Below are 23,445 nucleotides of genomic sequence, written 5' to 3'. Positions count from 1 at the left end.
TATTCACAGATCATAAACCACTTATTTATGCCTTTCAACAGCGCCGTGACAAGTTGCCTCCAGCTCAGTTATGCCAACTTTCATTTATCTCTGAGTTTTCGACAGACATAAAGCACATCAGTGGTTCACAAAATATAGTTGCTGATGCTTTGTCACGTGTTGAAGCCATTTCAACTGTTTTAGATCATGAATCCTTAGCCAAGTCGCAAGAGTCAGACGAAGAACTTCAAAATCTCATTTCAGAAAGTACTACATCTCTTAGATTGGAGAAAGTTCCAATTCCTGGAACCCATTTGAGCCTTATCAGTGACACCTCAACAGGAACTCCTAGACCCTTTGTGCCATCAGAACTGCGACGTAGAGTTTTCGACCAGTTCCACAAGCTGAGTCATCCTGGAATACGTGCCACAACAAAACTTATCTGCGATCGTTTTGTCTGGCCTTCCATTCGTAAGGATTGCCACAAATGGACTCAATCTTGCCTCTCATGCCAAAGATCTAAGATAACTAGACATGTTTCTACTCCCCTTGGTGATTTTCATACACCTACAGAACGTTTTTCTCATGTACACATTGACCTAATTGGCCCACTTCCCTTATCAAAATCTTCTAGGTACTGTCTAACTATCATAGATAGATTTACTCGTTGGCCTGAAATTTGTCCTATTGATCAAATAACTGCCGAATCTGTTACTCGAGCATCTAGCGCGACAGTTGGGCATAAAGCTCCAGTTCACTACCAGCTGGCATCCACAAGCCAACGGTATGATTGAAAGACTCCACCGCCAGTTGAAAGCTGCTATAATGGCTCACAGCAAATCAGACTGGACCGAAGTACTGCCCTTTGTCCTTCTCGGAATAAGATCTGCTTTCAAGGAGGACATCTCTGCTTCATCAGCTGAACTGGTGTAGGGAGAACCACTGCGTCTTCCGGGAGAGTTTTTCGTAATACCTTCCCACGAGAGCAACGAGCCACAAGAATTGGTATCAGGGCTGCGTAAGCATATGAATTGACTAAGACCTACACCCGCATCACGCCACATTAAACCAGGGTCGTTTGTGTTCAAGAACCTAAGCACTTGTGACTTTGTATTCCTCCGACAAGACAGCTTAAGAAAATCTTTACAGGCTCCATATTCTGGTCCTTACAAGGTCATATGCCGTGACGAAAAGACAATTACCATCATTGTAAGAGGCCAAGAAACTAAGGTATCTTTGGACAGGGTCAAGCCAGCCTATATTATTGCAGATGAAAGTCCTATTCCTGAGCCCACGAAACGTTTGGTGCCGACTGGACAAGCAGAGGAATCCTCAAAACTACCACCATCTTGTCAAACTCCATCTACGAATTCTTATACAACTCGTTCTGGAAGACAAATCCGACCACGGGTTACTTTTCAAAATGATGTATAGATTCCTTTTCTCCGTGGGGGGCTGGTGTAGCGTCAGCTGATGACGTTGTCATAGCAACGCATTAAGTTAGTCTGATCTTTGTTTTCTACAGGAATGTACACACAATTTAACTCTTATTAAAATACTTTTCTATTACTTATTTGGTCGTAATTTTATTCTATGTACACGAACAACCACGACCAAAATATCATTATTTTCAGCTTTTCTTTGTTTAATTATATTTTGTAAACAAATATCAATTAATTACATTCTATTGTTCATCCAAACTAGAACCTCTCTCTCTTCTCTTTCTCTTTAATATTATTACCCTATACAATTTACAAAGTACCTGCGTTCTGCCAATATATTGATAATGATGTAGGTACTCCTCCAGTATTGGTGGTTGAGGAAAACTGAATATTAAATATTCAAAGATAATGATTCTTGAATATTAAATATGATGGCGCATGCCGTAGTATTAACAGTTTGTGACGTAAATTCTGAGGGAGGAATAAAATTGTACTCTCAAAACAGGCTAGGCCTACCCCTAGAACCAGCCATGCTCAAATTTTTCCCGGAGAGCTCAGAAGGAGCTGATAAAATCCAGGGGTCAATACAAAGCTGTTTCACGGTTTTAACTGATTATTTCAATTTTAATAGAAGGTTCAGAGCTCTAGAAGCACTCAGGAAATCCTGCAAGCGCTCAGGTGGAGCTATTTCATCCTCACCTTCATTAAGTGTTTTTGAACATTTTGCCTAACTTTTAGAACGACTCTGTAGGTTCGACAAGTATTGTATTTGGCCAATTTAATGAAACTATTTGTCTAACCCTTTCAATTATTTATGAGAATAATTGATAAGAAATGAAATTATTTACTAGGTTAATGGAACGGTTGTAATTTTGATTGAATTAATTTAAACCAAACTAAGCCACTCCCGCTATAGTAACTGGCAGACAGAAACTGTCAGGTATAAAATAAAGTAGAAATTTACTTTATAAAATGTAGATATATCAAAAATTGAATTTTGAAACGGAAGCCAAACAAAAATTAACGTAAAGCATGAAAAAATATAAGAATAACTAGTATATAACTTTCAGAAAATATTTTCGATGACCGTAGATCGTAGAAGATACAAGATCATATGACGAAGCGAGCTCGTTGATAGTCGAAAAACGAATATTGTACGCTCTGGAGTGTTATTATGATTAAATATATTGTGTGAGTGTATGTGTATACTTTATTGTATTTTGAGTCCAGGCCTAAGTTCCTTTGCACTTAGTTTTTTAACTATGGCTAGCACATAGACCCAAGTGTAGTCTATTATGGATGAAAATAGGTTTTAGTCACGGTAGGTTTTTAACCCTCCTCCTTAAAATCTGCTACCTCACAGGTTTTGCCACTCATCTAGAGTACCAAGGCTCCCTGCATGTCTCAACGACTACATTAAACAAAGGGGGGGGGGGAAACTGTAGAATAAGCTTCATAATTTAATTTTACTGTAATTAAAACAGCTGTTAATTAATATCAGTACAGTAGAACTCCAATTATCCGAACTCCAATTAACCGAATCTCCAATTATCCGAATCGCTTATTTCAACAATTTTTAAAACATAAAGCTACAGTAATAAGTTTTGCAAAATATCAAAGAATTGTTATTAAACACATTTAGCCAATTTTGGACTTTGATGGAACACTATTGACTTAATAACATGTATAGAACACTTGTACTATGAGCATTGTAAACTGTAAAAATGTTCTGATTTAAATTATTATTAATTAAAAGTTCACTTAGTACCGAAAATGAGGATTTTCCTTTAAAATTCCTGGAACTCCGGTAAAACTCTGATTATCCGAATTTTTGATTATCCGAATGGGGTCTGGTCCCTATTGATTCGGATAATCGGAGTTCTACTGTATTTGATGTTTGTTTTTATTATGTTCAGTAAATCTATTCTTGGAAATGTATGTATGTATGTATCTATGTTTTGAGTTTAATAAAACCATTTAAGCTGGTACAAATTCTTATATTTCATAACACTTATCTCTGATCAAATAAAAAGAGAACATAAAAAAAAAATTAAGACGGTTTTTCTTAAAATCTCAAGATCACAACAAAAAAGGATCATGAATAAAACAGTACGATAGCTTTACACCATTTTAATATAAAGCATAAAACAAAGAAATAAGATGTTTTATTTAGCAGCCAGTTCCTTCTGAACAGCAACCACAGATTTCATGCCCTCCTGCACATTGGCAAGGTTCTGCTTCCAGGAGAAAAGAATGTCTCTCAACTGTTGCCACTGGGCGCGGCCGAAGGTACGATGCATCGTGCTGGAGATGTGCACTTTCCTGTTGGATTGGTCCAGACGCGCTCTAACCAGCTTTGTTTTCAAAACTGTGTAAACAATCTTGATTCAGTAACAGTGTGACCAACCACAGAACAATGCTAGTGAAGGGATTTTTAACTCATTGTTATTGAGCAAAGTAAAAAATTGACACAAGAACTATATAAATCAATCAATCAATTATTAACCCTAGCGCTGGCAAACGCCGGACATACGGCGCGAACGGCCGCGGCCGAAATGGCAACGCCGGATATACGGCGCCAATGCAGGCGTCAATGTTTATGCATTTTTTCGGCTGAAAATCCTTTAAAAACGCCTCAAAACTCATATCAAACGAAAATTCACGAGTTATAGTACTTATTTACAATACTTTTAAAATTGTTATACCTCTTTGGAGTTATATGAACTCTATGTAAAAGATCGCAATCGCTTGTTATTGTTTTTGTCGTCTGCCGCTGCCGCTATAAACAGTAAACAGTGTCGATCGGCAACGTTTGGATGTGTTTTTGTTTATTTTTATGCGTTTATTAGTGTTGTTATTTGTAGTAAGTATTTAAATAAGGTGAATTAACATGTTAGTGGGTAATATGCACTATTTTTGAATATGGAAAAGAACTATAGAGATCGTTCAAGTGAATTGCGTGAACTGATTGAAGGACCTATGTCCAGCATTGATGATGATGATGACAGTAGTTCTGATTTAGAAGTTGACAATGACAGTAGTGGTAGTTTAACTGATTTTTCATCAGGAAGTGAAGATGATTATATTCCTGACAGTGATGATATTAATCAGTGGAGGAGTGAACATGACACTGACTTTGGCCCCCCACCAAACAACATTGCTCCTAGGCCTAGGCACCCTATGTATCAGACACCTCCAAGATTTGGCATAGAATCAGAGTCTGATCCTGATAATCCAGATCCTATTCCTCCCGTTCCTGAAACTTATGTTAGGCCTAATTTCTTACTACCTAATCCTGTGAATCTAAGCCCTAAATGGGTAACCGTATATCCACCAGAACCTGAAAAACCTGTACCATTTTTAGTCAGAGACTCAACAACCGGACCTCAAAATTCTCCCATTAGGAATTCCAAACCATTGACTTATTTCTTTTTGTTTTTTACAAATAATACAATCTGGCGTCTAATAACAAGGGAAACTAACAAGTATGCTGCCAAAGTGATCGATGAATCCATAACTTCGGGAAGAATGAAGCGAAGGAGTAGGCTACAAGATTGGTTTGAGGTCACTGTTTCTGAGATAAAAAAATATGTCGGGATTCTCATAAATATGGGAATTACACCTCAAAACAATCTAGAGGAGTATTGGGATAGTGATCCAACTCAGTATATTCCTTTTTACAGAACAGCAATGTCTCTGAGGTTTCAAATCATAAACTCAATGTTGCACCTCAATTCACAACCAAATCCTCCTTTTCAGGGTTGCCACCATAGTGGGATGATAAAATTCATGCAGAATTCATGGTTTTCATTGGTGATTTAAAAAAATTCATGGTCGATGCGCTTATACAATTTCAACACAATTGAGTTTTGCTGATTTCATAAACTGACGTTAAAGAGGCAGTTTCTTTGTGTGTTGCATTTGAATAACCCTTCATACCTAATATACAACTTTTTTAGAGTGATTTACAAACATTCAAAACAAAGGTGAAAGCAAAACAGGTCCAGCTATTCTACTTGAGATATTGGAGAAGTATTGTAAAATATATTAAGTCTAGGTCTAATTCAGTCTTTCCACCGGAATAAAACAAAAACCCCACTCACCCAGCCAAAAAAGTCCTGTTTTATCCTTTTACATAATTGTCATGAAATGTACATTATGGTTTATCATAATCCACAACATATTAAGATATGATGGTTTTATCCAAAAAGCTAAAAAAATCAGGCATCAGAGTCGGAAATTAGGGGTTTTTGCGCACCCTGTTTCAATTCAGTGCATGGTCTAAAACTTCTGTTTTTTGTGATTTAAGTCCATACGTGGGGGTAGGCCTACGGATGATTTTTTCGAACCATCCTACAGTCCTCGGGAGGTCTCAGCTGACATCAGCATCTTTGGATAACTTGAAATGAACTAAGCAATTGTTTCTGAAATAAAAATAAGTTGTTTCTGATAATTGACACTGAAATAGTCTCAATTATCAAATCTTTTAAAAACAAAAAATCATCTGGTTATGATGGCTTATCAGTCACCATTCTAAAGGAGATAAAAGATGAATTAAAGTTTATCCTGAAACATCTTATAAATTCTTCATTTATCTCAGGCTATTTTCCAAAACAATTAAAAATTGCTAATATCATACCAGTTCATAAAAAGAATTCTAAAAATGATGTTTCTAATTACCGACCAGTATCAGTTCTTCCCACAATTTCAAAAGTATATGAAAAAGCAGTTTACAACAGATTGATAGAATTTTTAAGCAGATCAGAGCAAATTGATAATGAACAGCATGGTTTCTGGGCTGGAAGATCAACAGTTACTGCAGCAATTAGTCTCATTGAAGCCATAATAGATTCTGTTGATAAAGGCTTAAATACTGCTGGAACATTTATGGACATGTCGCAGGCCTTTGACAATGTAGATCATATGGTATTGCTAAACAAGCTTAAGATAATGGGCATTAAGGGTGTTGCACATAAATGGTTCACTTCATATTTGGAGGATCGCTATCAATTTGTAGAACTCTCTTATTTATCAAAAAACAATTGGATACGTAGAAGACAAAATCAGATTTACTACAGACGTATCTAGGGGTCCCTCAGGGTTCTATTTTGGGCCCTATTTTATTTATATGCTACATTAAAAACCTCCCAAATGCATTGACTGAGTCAGCCAGTATATTAAAGTATATATGCTGATGATATAAATCTTAAAACTTTGGGTAGTTCAATTACTGATATTAAAAATTCTACTGAATTGGAGCTCAAAAATATTGAACAATTCTTAACAAACAACAATTTAACACTTAATACAAACAAGACAAATTTTGTTCTCTTTCGTACAAATAAGATAAAAAAAGATCAAACCCCTAAAATTTATCTAAATAATAAGCCAATCAATCAAGTGAAATCAACTAAATTTTTAGGCTTGATAATTGATGAACATCTAAATTGGAATGAACATATTACATATTTGGTTGGTAAAATTAATTCAGGCTTGTTTGTTTTGAGATCAATGGCTTATATCTGTGATAAAGCTGTGTTAAAATTGATATACCACTCGCTTATAGAATGTCATATTGGCTACGGAATCGAAATTTATGGTGGGACAGCACAAAAAAATTTGAAAAAGGTTTTAAAACTGCAAAAACAGGCCATTAGAGTTATTGAAAAATTTAAGAATAAGAAGTCTGTGAAAAAGTACTTTAAAGAAATTAAAATTTTTACAGTGTACGGTTTGTATATTTTTAAAACTATTCGGCATGTTTATAAAGATAAAAACACTGAAGTATCCCATAAATATAATACAAGGTGGAAAAATCTTACTCTAAAAAGTCATCATCGTCTGAAACTTTCAAAAATGAAGCCTTCGTATATTGGCAATTTATTCATAAGAAGTTTGCCTGCCTTACTAAAAAAAGATCAAAACAAACCCAATTTTTTGAAAAAGCTAAAATCATTCTTAATTAATCTGGCTCCCTATAGTATAGATGAGTTTATAAATCAAAAATGAATTAGCTGTCCATTCTAAAATAATTGTTAAATTTATGGTTAAGCCATTTAGATTAAGTTTTATAACTAGGGATGGACGAGACTGGATTTTTAGTTCGAGACGAGATTTTTTATTTCTCATAAAATTTCGAGACGAGATCGAGACGGGATTTCCCTTCTCATACACAACGGGAAATGCGCGTTCAAAATTTTTACCTGATTTTGTAACATTGTTAGATGACTGTTTAAATACAAAAATAATGATAATAGGCAAGAATATTTACAATCTTTTATTAAAAAACATCAGCATAACATTTTTTTATTAATCACGCCTAACTTCTTAAAAATGCCTATGATTAGGAAACATAGTGATATCAGTTAGGATAGAGTTCAACTTATCAATAGTTACTTGTTTTGACTTTTATAGTAATAAAACATTCCTCACACTGCTTACACTTAACAAACTTCTCAAATGTTATTAAAGTAATATTATTAAAATAATTAAAGTAATATTTACATTCAAAGAATTAGTTAAATAAGAATACCTTCGCAAAGGAAACGCAACTACAACACGCTCCTGTATTGCGGGTATTGCATTGACTTTCTGCAGGCGTTTTAATTTTTTTTTTTTTTTTTTTTTTTTTTTTTTATTCTCGTCTTGATAAAAATCTCGGCCAAAAAGAAATCTCGTCTCATGTAACGAGATTTAAAATTTTCCGAAAATTTCCCGAAATTTCGAGACTTGACCATCTCTATTTATAACTAATGTTGTATGCTTTGACACTATCCATGTATATAAAATGTATAAAGTGAATAAAGATAATTTGATTTGATTTGATTTGATTCTGATCATGGAACATGTTAAATAATCATCTCCACACAGTATTTTTATGGTGTTCGTTTCTATGGACTGTTTTTAAAATATGAAATATTTTTTATTTGGAAAATTTAATGGTACTGGTTGAATAATTGTTCCTGATTTTGAAAATTCATGGTCCATTGGAGAAATCCATGCATAATCCATGCCTTTTTTCATGGTCACAAGAATTCATGCATAATTCAAGATTTTCAAGGTTTTCATGGCTGGTGGCAACCCTGTCAAAATGAACCTGGACATGACCCATGGAATAAAGTTAGGCCTTATATTGATGAACTAAATAACAATTTTAGATCACATTTCGTACCCAACCAACATATTTGTATTGACGAATCACTCGTAGGAATGAAAAATAGAGTGACATACATACAGTACATGCCAAACAAAAGGCACTGCCGCTTTGGCCTAAAAAAGTTTGAAATCTGCGATAGTGAGACAAGCTATGTTTTGTATTCAGAATTGTACAGTGGTAAAAAATTCCTATCTGATGGAGATGATCCCCTAGCACAGAAAGTGGTACTGCATCTATTGACCCAGACTAATTTGTTAGATAAGGGATACCATTTATTCACAGATAATTGGTATACAAAAGTACCACTAGCCGAAAAACTCCTAGACCGACATACCTAACTGGAACTGTTAGAAAGAACAGCAAAGATCTCTCTAAGAGCCTTTTATCAAAGAACCAACAGCCTAAAGAAATTGTGTATTTTCGAAAAAAATATATACTTTTGGTAGGTTTCAAAGAAACTAAAAAAAGGAAACCGGTCTATTGCCTTACTACTGCCTGCCATGCGGAAAACCTGCCAGTCAGAAGCAACAGTGGGAATGAAGCTATCAAACCTCTTCTGATCAAAAAGTATAATAAGTACATGGGAGGTGTGGATGTAAAGGACAAATGTATATACCACAACACCTGTTCAAGAGGCACCAGAAAATACTGGAAAAAAATCTTCACAAACTTCATCGACATGTCCCTGCACAATGCCTACATCTTGCACAAGTTCAATACCGACAAACCACTCAGCAGAAGGGAATTCTTAGTTTCCATAGTAACTGATCTTACCATGCCTCCAGTTGAATCCCCAACTAGAACATAAGCATCTAGACTGCCAGTGCAACTCCTAGGATCGGTAGGATCGTGGATCAGATCGAAAAACCCCCCACCACCGCTCAGTGCCGATGGCGTGCGTGACGTCAACCATTACTGCAACGATACGGAACTGAGTCATGAGCCGTTGTGGTGTAGTGGATAGCGTGTCAGGCTGATAATCTGAAGGTGCCGGGTTCGAATCCCACCGGGAGCACTAACTTTTTGTCAACAATTTTTTTTCATATCAGCAAGTTTGGTTGGTTTGGTTAGGTTATGACAGTTTAATTTTATAATTAAAAGATTGTAAAATTGAATTTGAGACATTTATAATTATATTTTTAGAACAGAGCTTTTTTTCGATTAGTAAACCTTCATTCGAGTTTATCATTATCAGCAAGTTTGGTTAGGTTATGATAGTTTAATTATATTTAATTCAAATTTAATCTTCAAATTATACGTTTTGACAGCGACAGTGATACAGATAACAATTTTCCGCGAACAGTTAGATAAGCTATGCTGATGCGCCGGTATGATTCGGAAGCGTACGACATGCTGCGGTGGTGGGGGGTGATCTACTGATCTGATCCACGATCCTCCGCTCAGTCCGCTCCTCGGACTTGCACTGGCATTCTAGACGCTAGTCAACTAGAACACCTAATCCGAATAATAATGTCCTGCAACCGACTCACCAGCTGACCCTCCTACCTAACAAGAACAATCGCCTTTGCGCTGTTTGTGAGTCTAAAGGCATAAAGAAGCGAACCAGTTACTTCTGCCCTGGTTGTAACTGTGGAGTGCACCAAAACTGTTACCACTTTCTGGAACACTACCCTAGGCCTTTGAGAGGCGGTGGACGGAAGCGTGCTAGGGAGTCAAGTGATTCCGAGTAAAGTAGGCCTAAACGGAACACACAATGTAGGCCTATCTAGGCCTAGGCCTATTTGTAAATAAGGTAAATAAGTTGGCATCTTTTATTTTATTTGTATGTGTTAGTTTATAGAATAGGCCTATAACTATAGCAGTTTTATGTAGACTAACATCATGTAAGTGTATAGTACTGTTGTGAAGTGTTTTGGGAATCGGGTAAAGTTCGGAGATTATGTGTTAGTAGTTCGGGATACAAAAACAATAGCCTACAAACTCTTTGTGTAACATAAATGAAAGTATTAGCTAACTGCCCTGGATACAAGAACTACCACAACCTGCATGGACAATATTTTTAGCCATCTATAGTATGAAATCATATCCGAACCAAGAACATGATGTCGACCGAACCAGAATAATGTTATTGGAGGCATTGTATTTATGTGTGTAAGTAAATAAATAACCTTTTGCATGACTTTTTTATTCATTAGCTAATTTCATAAAATTTTAGATATAGGCCCTTTGCATGTGATTCTATGTAATATATTAGTGTATAAGGTGTAAGGTTTTGTATATGACCTGGGTTGGATGATTATTTGGTACTAGCGCGGGGGTACGATCAACATAATAATCTATCAAACAAAATACACAAAATAAGCTATATAAACTATATATTTTTGGAATCAGCACAAAATTTACTACAACTTTACAATTTACCTTATGATGATAAGTCTAACCTGCACTTAGCTTCACGACGGAAAAAACATTTTGTAAAAAAATTAATAATGCCTAAAATTTGGAAAAACTAAAAAAAATTTTTTTGTGGTAACCATGTAAACCACCTATATTATTGTTCTTTGTTTTATTCTGAACAAAATGATATATAATAATCCATAGTTATGTTGCTATTTCTAATTTTTATGATGGTTTAAAAATGATATTACATAATCAATAAAATCCCTATGCCAGTACAGCGTTACACTACTGCCAGCTCTAGGGTTAAAGATGGGGACACCACTATGTGCGTATTTTAACCCAAATATGAGTGAAGGATGAGAGTTGGATGAGTGGCTCGATCTTGTAGTCTTGTTAGTTGTTAGTGACTAAGGTGACACGTTCCTTAGACACAGCTGTTAATTAATAGCCCATACAGCCAATGGAAACTAAGAAGGGACCTACAGTTTATAGTGGAATCTGAACTGAACCAAATTTTTCCTTGTAATTAACAAATTGGTCTAACTATCAGCATAGTAGGCCTACTGCGAAAAAAAGTTAATTACATTTTCATCTGCACCTCAATTAAAACTCCTTAAACAATTTTACCTACGACCGTTTTTTAAAGTAGCCGTTTCAGTTCAGTTCTTAGAATTGAAAAGTTTCTCATAACAGCATTGTTTACTTCCATAACAGCATAGTTTTACTCATAACAACACGGGTAACGGACCAATGAGGTTCAAGGATTGAGAGTGAAGAAGTAAAATTGTAATGATTCAAACTTCAACTAATCAGCAGTTCACGCCAATTTAATTGTTGAGTGGTGCAATTAGTGTTTGGTTCAATGTTTCGTTGCATCACTGTCATTGAAAATGAGAGGTTATAAACGAAAACATAACCTCTCTTAGAAGTTATGTGTAGGGATTTTTAGTAATTAAAACACTGCCGTAGGTAAAGTAGTGTACGCAACTCGCGTAAATAGTGTTAACGACACTCGTAGAAGTTTTTAAGGCACTCGCCAAGGCTCGTACCTTAAATTTTCTACTCGTGTCGTTAACACTAACTTTACACAATCGTTGCGTAAACTACTATTTAAACATTACAAAGACATGAAACAACTTTCAAAAATATTTTTTGAGATGAGACTAATTGATGGTCTTAGTCATTATGAAAAACCCCCTCTTCAACAACTTGACATATTCTAGTGTATTTACTACAATGCAATAAAACTCTGGTACCATCAATGATGAACGGTTCGACCTGGTCGGCCTGCAGCTGTAGCTCTCGCTGAATAGTGTCAAATGACATCTCGGTGCTGCCCTCGGCAAGTTGCATGAATGTCAACAGCCTCATCTTCTTAAGGTTCTGTTCGTGGTTCAAACCTAAACAAATAATTGCAATGGGTGAGATGTGAGCTTTGAATGGTTGGGTTAATTACAGGAGACTATACCTATATCTATCCACTCTAGAGGATAGTAAAAATAATTCTATTCTTTAAAAAATGTCAATCATATAGGCCACTATATAATTTTTTTTCTTTTGAATATATGTTTAAGTAAATATACACATCTATTAACCATGGTGGATCAGCCTTCAGGTAAATGAGGTTCTACTGAACTGTGCAAACAGTCAGAAAAACTAGCGGTTAGAGTAATTAACACATACCTACATAGTCTTTGATAAGGGTTAATAGTACACTAGGCCTACAATATATTGTTTCATTACCTAGCGATTGTACGTACTCCTTGTGGTCCTGGTAGAAAGAGACGTAATTGGAAAGCTTCTCGGAGACAAAGACGTTGAGAAGATCGTGGACCAGTGATCCCTCCAGGAAGCGCACAGGTTTGAGTGCCAGCAGAGGGTCCAGCAGGAATGTGCCAGGGTCAGCCAGGGCGGCTATGATACAGCGCTGGGCGTCCTCTCTGGCTTGGCTGGCGTTCTCAGTCGTGTACGTCCCTAACAGCTCCACCATCACCTTTGCTGCCAACTCACTGCAAACATAGTTAAAATAATTGTGGTAGCCCTTTATCTCTATACTTGCCCATTCTCTTTGTTATGTATGCACTGTGTATAAAGACTACCCCAGTGACGTAGCCAGGGGGGGGTCCTGGGGGTCCGGACCCCCCCCTTCTGGTCTTAAATATAATATTTTTTGTTAAATTAAATGTAGAATTATATAATCGTACTTTATTGATGTTGGGGTTGATTATTTTCAATGCCAAGAGAGCTAAAAAAGACCGTTTTAGGGTCTATATTTTTAAAAATTTTCCCAGACCCCCCCTTTACCCAGACTCCCCGGTCGGTCGACCCCCCCTATTTTGAAATCCTGGCTACGTTACTGACTACCCTACTTATGTTAAGTGTGGTTGTGCAATGGCCAGCCACGGCCGGTGGCTAATGCGCTGAGTGAGCACAAACTTTAAAATTAAGTTTTATGCAAATGAGAGGCATATTGTAGCACGTACTGGGTTCCAGTCGTAGTGGACATAGTTTTACAAGAACCAAACAGATAGCAGCACTAAACAAAACTGCTAGCAGGCCCTCAGTATTACCATATGGAGGGAAAAAGCAGGGGCGAAAAACTCAGATACACCATCAAAAAATACCGCAGAAAAAGGTGTCAAGTACAATTTTGAGGTTAGGTTCCTTCCACAATGCTACACAACAGTAATTATTGTTATTCTATTCAATTTCACTAAATCCAAGAAAAACCCTACACTACAATAAATTTGGTACAGTACCCACCACCGATGAAATTTTCGAAAACGTATTATACCGGATTGAAGTATAAAACTGGTACAATAAGCAGCAAGCGGTGCAACATTCCCCGTGCGAGGCTGAGGGACCAATTGGCCAAGAAAAACAACATAGATTATGAAACAAGCTGTCATTTTCTTTTTACTTGAAATAAAATGAAACAACAAACTGTAGTTAGAGGTTACCTCTGTTTGCTGGCAAGCAGCACTTCGTGCAACAGTCTGAGCAACTTCTGCATTTGCTCGTTGGAAGGTTGACAGAGGACTAACTGTTGCTTGAGTGTGTCCACGTCCTTGAAGACAGCTCGCACCTGGTCCACCTTGCTGGCTATCTGCACCAGATGATAGTAGACTTGATATCTCATTGGAGACCTCTTGTCTAGCGATTGGAACAGCAGCCATAGCCTACAAAACATGTCAATTATTGATATTAAACAGAATATAGGGTGTGTATTTCAATGCAAACATGAGACAAGAATGAGTGTAAGATGAATGAAATTAGCCTATAGCTTTGTTAGGTAAACTAAAAGTGTGCAAAAAGTGATTTTTAGGTTCTAGCAGAGCTGAACTTAGGCTATTTGAATACAAATGATTTAATTTCACAGGCGATTCAAGTTGGTACAGGTATCTATTCATTTAATTATTTTTCTAACAAAAATGGTGGTTTATTTTTTTACCATCCTTCAAAGCTCAACGTTTACATACTCGCACACTCCTATTTAATACTGACTATGATCAGCTGGTTCTTTAGTCAAGACACTCAATGGCCAAGGACAGCTGAGTTCATATTTGAACCATCAAAAAGCTACAAACTTTTCTCAGGATCAAACTGACTGACGACCTTCTGATTACTAGGCTAGCTATAGGCCTATTCATTCACCACAAAGCTACCCAGCTTAAGTAAATAAACAAAGCAAACTGTGTATTACCCTTGGTTTTAAGGTGGCAGAGCAAACAACCTAGCTGGACCGGTTTTAGCCAATCGTTTATTTAACTAGAACGTAGTTAAATGAGCTACCTACATCTAAATTAGATTTTCTCTGTTATTTGTTCAACACGTTGATACTGGCTGGTTAGCCGCATAGTTATAGGGCTCGCCTAACAATCTAAAGGTTAATTAAAATTCATGATTTAGCCCCTGAACTGTTTATTAGACTAATATGATCAGGTACATACCTTTACGTCAACAGTTCAATTTTGTAGTGAATAAACTCACAACATGTTTCGCCGATTCAGGCATCGTCAGGTGGTATCCTAGCAAGAATGCTTTGTCTTCATCCCTGATGGAGTCATCAAGAAACATTTAAATAAATACACACACATTACGCACGAAAACATTTAACAAATAGAGTAGGCCTACTATTACCGGTCGCGGTACGGAGGCAGACTGATAACGGAGGAGGGGTCAGTGTTACATAATTCCAGCAAATTCAGTCTGCCTCCGTACCGCGACCGGTAATAGTAGGCCTACTCTATTTGTTAAATGTTTTCGTGCGTAATGTGTGTGTATTTATTTAAATGTTTCTTGACGACTCCATCAGGGATGAAGACAAAGCATTCTTGCTAGGATACCACCTGACGATGCCTGAATAGGCGAAACATGTTGTGAGTTTATTCACTACAAAATTGAACTGTTGACGTAAAGGTATGTACCTGATCATATTAATCTAAAGGTCACCAGATCGATCTAAGCTCAGCGATCCAGCGATTAGTAGCTTCTTGATGGTTCGAAATTTGACACAGCTGTTCTTGATCATTTGAAATCAATAATCCTGGCTAATGAAACAGCTGATCTTAGATAGTAAAAAAGCTACACAGATCATCTCACACCATTCTACACTCATCCTTAACTCATATGAGTTTATAATATATGCCCTTTTGTGGTGACCCATCTCAATGATTGATTGAATGTTCATGATTTAAAAGATAGGCCTAGTTATAAATGTAGTTATCTTTTAGTTAGGATTGATTTAAAAGTTGGTGAATAATTTAGGCAACAACGGAAACAGTGACTGATCAGCACACTCTATTGGCAGTTCAACGCAACTACGTTCATTTTTATCTAAAACTTTCAAGTGGGAATTGAATGTATAGTTTTCTATCCAAAGGCAAAAAGCTATTAGCATATTTAGGTACTATAAACCTATAAGTGAAGGCCTACTGATCTACAGACAATGAAATTTCATTTTGGTTGCTAGCAAGTCTCGATTATCAACCCAATACTTCACCTATGAGCATTAAATGCCATTTGAACACGAAATCTATAAGTGTAACAATCACTTGAATAGTCATATCCAAAGTGTTTCGAAATAACTTATTAATGTGTTAAATGTTATTTAAAATCTTATTTTTGGTCTTGTATGACTAATTATTTATCAATTAAAATGATTATTTATCAATTTTACAATAAAATCTTCACAGGAAAAATTTTCAGCAGTAAAATCAGAGGCGGATTGAAATTAGATTTTAACAAATAGTTCACTCATCAACTTTTCAAACTTGAAGACAAGGTAGGCATACAATAGCCTTTCTCATTTAAAGAGTAACTAACCATACAATTTGTTTAAGAAGCTGATGGTAGTGGGCCTATCATTGTCACTTTTATAATCTAATTATTGGTAATAAGCCTAATATGAAGATTGTCAACTTAATTTCTACAGCTGACAAAATGTATTTAAGCTACTTTTTACGATACAAGAGTATTTTAACTTACACTCGTAAAGTTATCAAACCAAGTTTGTGGCCAGGAGCTTTGGTTAACTTTTCACTAAAAGCCAGAATCAAATTTTCAGCCCTCTCAACAGGAATCTATAAAAAATGGCAACAATGTAAAGAAGGCATTAAGTTCAGAGTAATTTCATTAAACTAAAATAGGTAAACTTACCTAAACTCTTCAGTACATAAACTTTCCACAAGATAATTTGCTTAGTGTTCAAATAAGTAGTCTTTGAGTAATAATCTAAGAGATTGGAGAGTATAAAATTCAAAAACTAAAATTAATTACATTCTACGACAGAACTTATTGAAGTCCTATTTATTCTAGAGCACTAATGGCATCCTACAAAAAAATTATGAATTAAACAATAATTTAATAGCTTGACGATTAGAAAAACAGTAAAAAACAACACTGAAAAGTCAAGCGATAAATTCTACACTAAACATGATTTCACAGTAACTTTCAGTGCAACACCTCCCTCTGCAACCTAACAAAAATCAACACTAGTCTGATCCAGTACCTGAAACCACTCAAAATCAAATGTAAAAACAGCACAAAAGGTAAGTTAGCCTACTGCTCAAGGTCAGATTGCCAAACGCTTGAATTTGTTTTTTTTTTAAGAAAGCTCTTTTATGAATTAAAAAAAACATGTTTTTGACTTTCCCATCCAAAGTAAAATAAGCCAACAATATTCTAGTAGGTAGGCCTAACCCTATAGGTACTGACTTAATAAAAATGTCTTTCTTTGAAACAAGTAGTGTAGGCCTAATTTAAGTTATTACGGTGTCTCAACTTTACCAGTAGGGGTTGGTTTTACTTACCAAAACCAGCATGGAAACTATAGCATTAAGAACACCTTCAATGTCAGCTTCATTTCCTTCCTTAAAACAAGCATCACATACTCCAATTATCTTGTGTAAGTCATCCTCTATTCCTTTTGGAGACTTTTCTTGTGAAATTTCAGCACCAAGGCTTTTAAAGAAAGTCCTTAGTTCCACTGCCTGTAACAATATTGAAATATAGAAATACCCTACACGAAATAACCATTCGAAAATATAGGTTACTACAGTAAACTCTCGATCATCTGAGGCCCGGTAAGCCAGGTAATTTTAGACCCTAAATAAGGATATTTATTAAAATTAACTTATTGTAATGTAATGTAATGTAATATTCAATATATCATGATTAGAGTCACTGCCGGATTTAGGGTACCTGCAGCCCTAGGCCCAATTACTCAAGCGGCCCCCAACCCTGTCGTGGAAATTCCGCACAATCATGGTAAAATACTTGTTAATGTCGTTAGCTGTAAGATGTGAGGTTAACTGTAAGAAAGGACCTCGACAACCTAAGCCTCAATAAAGAAGGATTTTCATTGTATATTTCATTTAAAGTCTACAGTGGTAAGTAAAGCTCCTTGTAGGGTAAGTAAGACTTGGTATACTCCAGAACTTGCCAAAATGCGATCCTTTCTGCAAACTCTCCATGATCACTACAAGGCTGCTAACTCGCCAGAACTTATTGCTACTTTTAGGAACCTCTACACTAGGGTAAAGAAAAAGTACAGATTTGCGGTCACTCAGGCCAAGAGAGCCTGTAATGCTAGGACAATCATGCAGTCTCCAAATCCTTGTAAAGCTGCCTGGAATCTTGTAAATAAGAATCGTACCCAGAGGTCTATACTAAATACTGAAGCGTCACCTGATGATTTTAACAACTTCTTTTAAGTAGTGTTCAGGTCATTGTCTCTAACCTGCCTGTTTTACAGACGGACCCTCTGGCCTCGATTAATGACATTCAACCAGCACTCACACTAATAACTTGGAAATTGGTGAGTACTCATGATATCATATCAATAGTTAAGAACTTCAAAAATTCTAGAAGCCAAGATATTTACGGATTGTCCTGCATGGCGCTATAGGCTCTTATTGATTCTTTAGCTGTACCCCTCACTTGGTTAGTGAATCTATGTCTCAGTAAAGGCTCATTCCCAGATTTATTGAAAATGGCTAGAACCGTACCCGTCCATAAGAAGGGTGATGTTTCCACTTTGTCTAATTTCAGGCCTATTTCCATTCTACCTGTGTTTTCAAAGATACTCGAAACGATAATGAAGAACCAACTCATGTCGTTTTTTGAGGACAATAGCCTGTTTAGGCCTATAGATGCCCAACATGGATTCAGAAAAGGCCGCTCTACCACCACTGCCCTGCTGAGCCTATTCAACACCACCTCTGAAGCATTTGAGCAAAATGAGTCTGTGCAGCTTAGCCTCTGCGACCTAAGCAAGGATTTTGATGTAGTACCGGTACCTCACGATATCCTCCTGCTAAAACTGCGCAAGTATGGCATTGGCGGTGTTGTTCTCAAGAGCCTCTCAAACTATCTGAGGGACCATAAGCAAGATGTATCTCTGCGAGGAGCCCTTTCCAGCATAGGCCATCTCTCACACGGTGTGCCACAAGGATCTGTTCTCGGCCCTCTCCTTTTAGCGAATTTCCCTATAGGGAAGTAGCTATTACCGTAGGTCTCATGGTAAGACTTAGGCCCGGGACCGATTTACTTTTTCATTTTGATGTCCCCAGAGGGCAAAAACACCATTCGTTCAAATTTTTATATATAGATATGTGTCCGTGAACACGATAACTTGAGTAATTTTTATCCGATTTTGATGAAATTTGGTTTGAAGGTGTAAGGCGGGATAAACTTGAATAAGTTCGCGATCCAGCATGATCGGACCATGGGAACAGGATTTTATGGGGGGTTTTATGGGGTAAAAATTGGTTTTTCTCACTTTTGACCCTCAAAACACAAAATTTTCCAATTTTTCTCTAAACCTTCTTAAAGAGCTTAAAAAAACAAACAATTCAGTATATCAAAGTGTTTTTGTACGGTTATTGGTTACGGAGAAAACTAAAAAAAATTTAAATTTAAAATTCCCATGTTATTCTTATGGAGAATATTGTAAAATGTTGTAGTTTGCTTGTTTATGGATATATTTTGATCAAACTTGGCAAATATATTCATTTTATACTAAGCAATAATTATTTTACTTAAAACACACACTTTATTAGTTTCTTGTAGCAGCAAACCTAGGTACTCGTAAACCTAATGTTATTTAAATAGATCAATTGAAAATCAATTCAGCCAAATGGAAATTCGCTTAGACGGCAGGTTTGCTGCGGCGGGGGTATTTACTATAATGATCAACGACCTTCATCTGAGTGGGAGAACATGATTATTTGCAGACGATACAACGCTGCTGACCAGAGGTGTAAATATTCACCAACTGCCAACAGAGGCTGAAGACCTGCTCAAGAGAGCCAAGGATTGGTTTGTTGTAAACCGCTTGAAGATCAACGATGACAAAACCCAATCCCTGGTTTGTACGCTGAAGCGGAGAGAAGGGGAAGATGTGGTGATGTAAAATACCCAGGTATTTAAAACTCGGGGTAAATACCCTGGGTATTTACCCGGGTAAATACCCAAAATCCATAAATACCCGGGTATTTTGGGTATTTATGAAATCAATTTAAATTCATTTATATATACCCCTAAATATGTTATTATTATCATTACATGATAAATTAGGATAGTCTATAACACCTTTTAGGCCTACAGTAGCTTGAAGCTTTGCTAGTACCTTTTATTTAATAATTTAGCACCTTTTTTTAAATGATACATACATTTTCTAAATAAGCATGGGGTTTCGTGTCTTAAATCGAGTAAAATCAGTTAAAATTTAACTTACTAAAAAATAGCCTATTAAAAAAGGCCGTGGCTATTTAAATTTTTATCATTTTATAAATTTATAACCAATTAAATAACATAAACATAATTATTTTAATTTATAAATATCCAGAAATTGTTGAAAGATTTACTGGGCCTATAGATTCAAATGTTTTGTATCACAAGTTTATGAAATTAGTTTTTTTTATTTTGATACTATTGATACCAACAAAAGATCTAGAACAAAAATATTATTAAATTCTGCCATCCTACAGATTGAGTTTTAATTATTTTCTTAAGTTGTTTACACATAGGCCACTACTAGGTTAAATTTTCCTGTCTTTCTAAATAATTATTATTACTTTAAAAATAATTTTTATTCATTTTCAATAAAATAAATTGAAATTCATCTATCTATCATAGAAATTAAAAAATCATAAGTAGTCAGGACCAGTGCAACCAGGGTATTTATGCCGATTATGCTTTATGCTCAGACCTGGGTATTTATGGCGAGTATACACAGAAGTAAAATGCTAGTAGTGACCATATGAAATTTTGTTTAACACATTTTATCATCATTTTACTATCCTTACAGGGTAATAATTGCAAAAAAACATCTCAATCTTCTCTAACTTTAATAAAAATTATAAATACCCAGTTTTTGGGTATTTACCCAGGCCTGGGGTAAATACCCGGGTAAATACCCAATTTATATTTACCTACCCACTGGGTATTTACCCGGCCCACATCACTAGGAAGATGGCACTTTAAAGCTTCTTGGATTCACATTAGATACCAGACTAAGTTGAGGCGAACACATTGCGCGGACATGTGTCAAGTTATCTCGTGTGCTCCATCTCCTAAGATATCTTACGCCAGAAATTCCTAGATCATCTCTTCTATCCGTGTCTACGCCTTATTTCACAGTCATGTGACTTATGGACTTGTACTGTGGGGGCACTCCTCAGCAGCTGAGGATATACTACTCTTACAAAAATGGCCATGAGGATTGTCACATCTGCTGGGTATTTGGACCATTGCCAGCCAATCTGCAAGGAACTAGGGGTGCTCACAGTATATAGTCAGTATGTTCTGGATATTCTGATCCTACTGAAGAATAAGGCCCCTATTACACGAGGTAGCCTGGCGACGTCGCCAGCGACCAAACTCAGCTTGTCATGGGGCATTGATTCTTATGGATGTTATTACACGAGGGTAGCCAGCGACGCAGCCACACTTTGGCGACCGACTGGCTACCGAGCCCCGTCGCCACTGTGGTAGCCACTGGCTACCCATATTGGCGACGCTGCGTTGTAGCATATGGAGCTTATTACACTAGGTCGCCAGTATCACGTCGCCACTCGGTTAGTTCATATCACGGGGGTACTTGCACACTGTTGTGTTGCGTTCTGTTGTGTTGTGAGTGTGTGAATTGTTCACTTCAGTTGATAAAATGTCTATATCATCCTTTATGACTCGAAGAAACTGGATTGTGACATACGAAAATAATTGAAACATTTTTTATTGTCCGCACAGAGCTCATCAAAAAGGGTGTAATATAACCCTTTTGATTCTCTCGCACTAAGCATTGGATGAACGTACATTTTTCTCTTCCTTTGCCTCCTTTTCTTCAGAAGTAACAGAAGGAGAAGATACTTATAATCACTCATTATTCACTGTAAACACCGCTCATAACAAGTACAAGTGCAAGACAAGCACTCACAACAACGGCGCCACGGCGGTAAAATTCTGGCTACTCAACTGGCTACTCAACTGGCTACTAGGTTTGGTGGCCAGTGCGTCGCCAGCTACTGCCGCTGGCGACGTCGCCAGGCTACCTCGTGTAATAGGGGCCTAACTTGAAGGATTACAGTAAGAGAGTGGTGCACGATTACCATACTAGGAAGGCCCAAAACATCGACGTTCCCCGCTGCCGTCTCAGTCGTACCTTGAGTTGCTGTCCCCGTTCAGCTATTAGAATATACACTACTCTGCCTACCCAGATGCGGGAGATGGATGTGCCACCTTCAAGAGGGCACTAAATGGGATAGTTGTTAATAGACCGCTCTACTCCCTTAAAGAACTTGAGGATGAGCCCCTTGCAAAATAGTGTATGTCCGCCTTGCCATCCAATAGACGGCCAAGTTTTGTTATAGTAGGTAGCCTATTTTTATAGTTTTGTAAATATTGTATATAGTTTTATTTTATTAGATTATAAATTATGACGCAATCTATCAGACTAGATCTGTCAAAGATGCAGGATTCAAGTATCAAGTAAGTGGGCCACAATTACGGAGATATCATAATCGACACCCGGGAACACGGCAAAATCGTAAACATAGTATCCAGCCTATAGCCTGTGTTTCGATTGCTGTGTTGAAGCCTTATTAAACTATGTTTAAAAATCCTAACCAGAAACACAGCAAGATTAAGTTTAGTTCAGTTAAATGAAATAATTTGTAACTATTGAGGTTACATTAAGATAACCTAAACCTTTATGGTACACAATATGCCTAAATGTACCTGATCTTCCAGTGACAAATCAATGAACACGGCTAGCATTTTATTTTCTTCTTGATAAGACAAAACTACTCTGACAAGGTATTAATATTTAAGAATGGTATTTATTTTACAATACATTAAAGTTATCACCGACGACGATACCGTGAACGAGAGATCAATCCGCAGGCGTGACAAGAGGAGAGAAGAAAAATAAGAAATCTGTCAGTTTTTCGCCCCTTGCATTTGCATCATTAACAGTTAGCTATATTTTAGCTCATGAAGCGTCATCGTAAAAATAAGATGTATACTCATTAAAGGCTGTCTCATGTTAAGTTGAGGCAGACTACCTGACCAGAGGGTAGAGAAGAACAATGGCTAGGCCGGTCCTTCGACGGACCCTCCCGGCTCTCGGAGTAAATCCCATTAACCACGCTTCAACGAATACTTCACATAACAGCGTAAATATATTGATTAATTGAAAATATAATCAATTCGTCATATCTGAAAATAATGTATTCTAGGTTATAAAAAACAAAATTTTGCATGTTCGTACCATGCTAATCGGCCGACTTTAAGTATTAAAACAAACTTTTACTCTTATAACTAAGTACAATATTTAATTTTAAATTACTAACAATTGATATTCTGTATTATACTTCGTTCATAATATTTAGGTGATTTTAGGGGAAGAAATCTATCACCTCCACTTGACCCTTACCTTTAAAAATAAGCATTCGAAACGCCGTTAATGAGTGGAAACCTCTATTGTTATCAAAACTGGAGTAGGAT

At 36.5% G+C, this 23,445-nt stretch overlaps 1 protein-coding gene across 1 annotated transcript; it reads right to left on the bottom strand.

Moving 5' to 3' along the window:
* Nucleotides 1-3,535: 3,535 nt before the first annotated feature.
* Nucleotides 3,536-22,843, bottom strand: LOC128986008 (eukaryotic translation initiation factor 3 subunit M-like). The gene is made up of 7 exons (XM_054406065.1): nt 22,678-22,843; nt 17,250-17,429; nt 16,426-16,520; nt 13,899-14,117; nt 12,682-12,947; nt 12,195-12,338; nt 3,536-3,789 (listed from the first exon to the last, which is right to left on the bottom strand). Exons 1-7 carry the CDS (start codon nt 22,714-22,716, stop codon nt 3,587-3,589), a joined length of 1,146 nt encoding a protein of 381 aa, XP_054262040.1. The 5' UTR covers nt 22,717-22,843; the 3' UTR covers nt 3,536-3,586.
* Between the last annotated feature and the right edge of the window lie 602 nt (nt 22,844-23,445).

The sequence above is a fragment of the Macrosteles quadrilineatus genome, unplaced genomic scaffold (genome assembly GCF_028750875.1).
Source record: "Macrosteles quadrilineatus isolate MER2022 unplaced genomic scaffold, UCM_ALF_1.0 Scaffold_2__2_contigs__length_208266976, whole genome shotgun sequence".
Lineage (NCBI taxonomy): Eukaryota > Metazoa > Arthropoda > Insecta > Hemiptera > Cicadellidae > Macrosteles > Macrosteles quadrilineatus.
The sequence above is the reverse complement of the archived record's forward strand: the minus strand, read 5'-3'. Positions and strand labels throughout refer to the sequence as shown.

Excerpts from the sequence above, each read along its gene's own strand:
- LOC128986008 (XM_054406065.1), bottom strand. The coding sequence starts at position 22,716 with ATGCTAGCCGTGTTCATTGATTTGTCACTGGAAGATCAG. Across the intron at positions 12,339-12,681 it reads GGAGTACGTACAATCGCTAG|GTTTGAACCACGAACAGAAC; the intron begins GTAATGAAACAA and ends TTATTTGTTTAG. Across the intron at positions 3,790-12,194 it reads CGAACCGTTCATCATTGATG|TTTTGAAAACAAAGCTGGTT; the intron begins GTACCAGAGTTT and ends TTGTTTACACAG.